The sequence below is a fragment of the Sardina pilchardus genome, chromosome 20 (genome assembly GCF_963854185.1).
Source record: "Sardina pilchardus chromosome 20, fSarPil1.1, whole genome shotgun sequence".
NCBI lineage: Eukaryota > Metazoa > Chordata > Actinopteri > Clupeiformes > Clupeidae > Sardina > Sardina pilchardus.
Window position 1 is genome coordinate 22475225 of NC_085013.1, and position 3526 is coordinate 22478750.

Sequence of the window (3526 nt, forward strand, 5' to 3'; positions counted from 1 at the left end):
TGGAGCCCACTGTCATGACAGAGGGAGACGGAGACAGCCCCAGCCCCAGACCCAGACCCAGGCCCAGGCAGGGCTCGCCTTCCCCGTGTGCGGCCAGAGCCGCTGAGGACGCTTCAGCGACGAGCCTCCGTCTTCCCCGCGTCACGCTCCGCTCAGAGAGCGCGTAGAACGGCCCCTCTGGCGGGCGCCGGCGTTGAAAATGTGATGAGCCCCGCGATCGTCCCCTAGCTCGGGCCGCGGCGGACCGAGGGAAGCGAAGGAGGCGTGGAAGTTAATGAGACCATTGCTCTTGCACCGTGGCGCTCGGGACAGGCAATTATCGAAAGGATTACCCGCTCCCCACTCCAGCACGTAGTGCAAGCACAGCAGCAGCAGCAGCAGCAGCCAGAGCCAGAGCAAGAGCGGCAGCAGGCCACACTTCAAGTGCATACAGAAACTTGTGTTTGCTAGGGGGCATTTTGTTTTGACTTTTCCTATTCCCCGGGGCGGCGTCGTCTGCGGTGATTGGTGATTGGTGATTGGCACTTGGCGCCGGCTGGCCTGGGCAGTTGCATATCTAAGATGGAGCTACAGGTGCGTGTGTGGAATAAGGACTTTGTTGCGTTCATCAGGCCTTGGATTCCCATCATGCTCGGTCTTCACCTGCAGTTCTGCCGCAGCGCTTCCTGCCCGGAGGAGTGCCGGTGCGACAAGGCTTTCGTCTACTGCAACGAGAGGAGCCTGACTTCGGTTCCTCTGGGCATCGGCGAGGGCTACAAGATCCTCTACCTGCACAACAACCAGATCAACAACGCCGGCTTCCCTCTGGAGCTGCACCACGTGGCTTCGGTGGAGACCGTCTACCTGTACGGCAACCAGCTGGACGAGTTCCCGTTCAACCTGCCCAAAAACGTGCGCGTGCTTCACCTGCAGGAGAACAACATCCAGACCATCTCGCGCGCGGCTCTGGCTCAGCTGCTGAGGCTGGAGGAGCTCTATCTCGACGACAACTCCATCTCCACCGTCGGGGTGGAGGAGGGCGCGTTCCGCGAGGCGGCGAGCCTCAGGTTCCTCTTCCTCACCAAGAACCACCTCAGCAGCGTCCCCATCGGTCTGCCCGCCGACCTCAAGGAGCTGCGACTGGACGAGAACCGCATCGCCGTCATCGAGGAGGAGGCCTTCGAGAACGTCACCGCCCTCCAGAGCCTGCTGTTGGACGGGAACCTGCTGACGGATGAGGGGATCGCCCCGACGGCGTTCCAGGGCCTGGGCAACCTGCGGACGCTGTCGATGGCGCGCAACTCGCTGAGCTTGCCCCCCTCCCATCTGCCCGCTGACTTTCTGGAGAAGCTGAACCTGCAGGACAACCAGATGAATGAGATCCCTGTGGGGGCCTTCGCGGGGCTCCACCGCCTGGAGAAACTGGATATTTCCAGCAACCAGCTGCAGGGGCTGACACAGGGGGTCTTTGATGGCCTGCTCAGCCTGCGACAGCTGACCGTGCGGAACAACCTTTGGCACTGCGACTGCGGAATTAAGTGGGTCATGGCGTGGTTAAAGACGCTGCCAGCCACCCTCAACGTGCGCGGCTTCATGTGCCAAACCCCGGAGGGTTTTCGCGGGATGGCAATCAGAGAGCTCAACCTGGACCACGTCCAATGCCCGGGCAGTACAGTGTGGGTGCCAACTCACCCACACCTGCAAACTCACCCTTCTCCCACCACCCCTGCGTCAGTGGCACAAATACCCCTCTCGTCACCACGACCCACGACCCACGCCTCCCTGCCCCCCTCATTGAGGGGAGACGTAGAGAGGGAGAATGCTACAAACTCTTTGGAGCACCCGTGGCAGGAGCCACTGCAGGTGTCTCTCGCTGCGGTCAATCACACCTGTGTTCAGGTGAGCTGGTTGGCCACCTTCAGTGTCACTGCGTATAAAATAACGTCGGTCAAAATGGGCGAGCGTTTGGTAAATGAGAGGACGCAGGAGACAATGGCGGCCGGGGAGCTTAATGGGATTTTACTGGCGAACCTGGACCCCGAATCCACCTATCACGTTTGCGTCGCCCCCTTAGATGCGTCTAACAACCACTCCCCTGGACGCTACACGGTGTGTTCTGAGGTCTCGACGCTGTCGGCGCTCGACCCGGCGAACAACGCCGTCGGGCCCGAGCAGGCCACTCAGCAGGACCCGAGTTCCCCGCTCCTGCTGGCCGGGCTCATCGGCGGCGCCGTCGTGCTGGTTCTGGTTCTGCTTTTGAGCGTCTTCTGCTGGCACATGCACAGGAAAGGCAGCCCGTCCTCGTCCAAGTGGAAGTACAGCCGGGGTCGGCGGAAAGACGACTACTGCGAGGCGGGGACGAAAAAGGACAACTCCATCCTGGAAATGACAGAGACAAGCTTTCAGATAGTGTCCTTGAACAACGAACAGCTCCTGAAAGGGGCTTTTCACATACAGCCTATTTACACGACTAACGGGACTATCGTTGGTCCGACACAGAGCAACTCTGGGAAAACTAGCACAGGATATAACAAGACCAACGGTCCACCCTCAGATGTTTGCCACACAAAATGATTTTTTCAGTGGGAATGGCAGCGTTTGTACATTTGTATCAAAAGCGCCTCTAGATATTTAATTTATAATCGAAAAAAAAAAAAAAATACACAAATATGTGCTCTTTGTGTACACTGGTGAAGTGCATCATGGTCTATGATTTGCCGATTTCTCCTCTCGCATCAACAAACATTTCAAAAAAGCTTCTCTTTTTTCTGTTCTGTGGTTGAGATTTTGCACAAATTGTTGTGGCAAAATAGTATGTGTTTGAAATGCAAACGTTCTCATGAAACTAGGACATACTGTACTAGGTGCTTTGGCTGCATTGATAGTTTGGAAAACAGGGCACAACGTAAAAGAACTTTTGACTGTGCCATGTGTTATTTTTACCTTGTTCTCTGAGCATTTTGGAAATATGGTACTTTGGTCAAATAGGAAAAATCACAAGATTTTTGTTATATGAATAATAAACCTACAGTATATTAACAGATAAGCTAAATGACAGCTGTATACTCCGTGTTGATTACCACATGAAAATAAAAACCTTCCGTGATTCTGTAGATAATATCAGATGGCTCCTTTAAGCCCATCTGCTTTTTTTGTTAGTTTTTTTTAAAGCCATTACTGATTCATGTCTTTCTTTGGCTCCATTCCTATCAGATGTGCATTGTTAGAGTGGCTGGGTTGTCTGTTGTAGTACTAGCTCATTAATGTGCCTTAGCATATCTACCAAACGTTTACAACACACCATCAACTTGTCAAAGCACCAAGGTATATTGTTGTACAAAAGTAATAAATGATTACAAAAGAGCTGCTTTGTCCTAATGTACAATGAATGACTTGAGGACTATCTGGATGTTTACATAATACCAGGAATCACATCATCATTTCTTCTGAGTCTATACACCGGTTTTGTTATACATTGAAGAAAGTGCATTTCAGTGTCTGTAAAAGCAAAATAGGCCTATGTGTATGTGATAATATATGCATGGCA

General features: G+C 53.2%; 1 protein-coding gene across 1 annotated transcript; it reads left to right on the top strand.

Annotated features, from left to right (window-relative positions):
- Positions 1-419: 419 nt before the first annotated feature.
- On the top strand, positions 420-3112 carry si:dkey-87k14.1 (leucine-rich repeat transmembrane protein FLRT2). The gene has a single exon (XM_062523255.1). It carries the CDS (start codon positions 562-564, stop codon positions 2551-2553), a length of 1992 nt encoding a protein of 663 aa, XP_062379239.1. The 5' UTR covers positions 420-561; the 3' UTR covers positions 2554-3112.
- The last annotated feature ends 414 nt before the right edge of the window (positions 3113-3526 follow it).

Coding starts and splice junctions, on each gene's coding strand:
- si:dkey-87k14.1 (XM_062523255.1), top strand. CDS start 562: ATGGAGCTACAGGTGCGTGTGTGGAATAAGGACTTTGTTGCGTTCATC.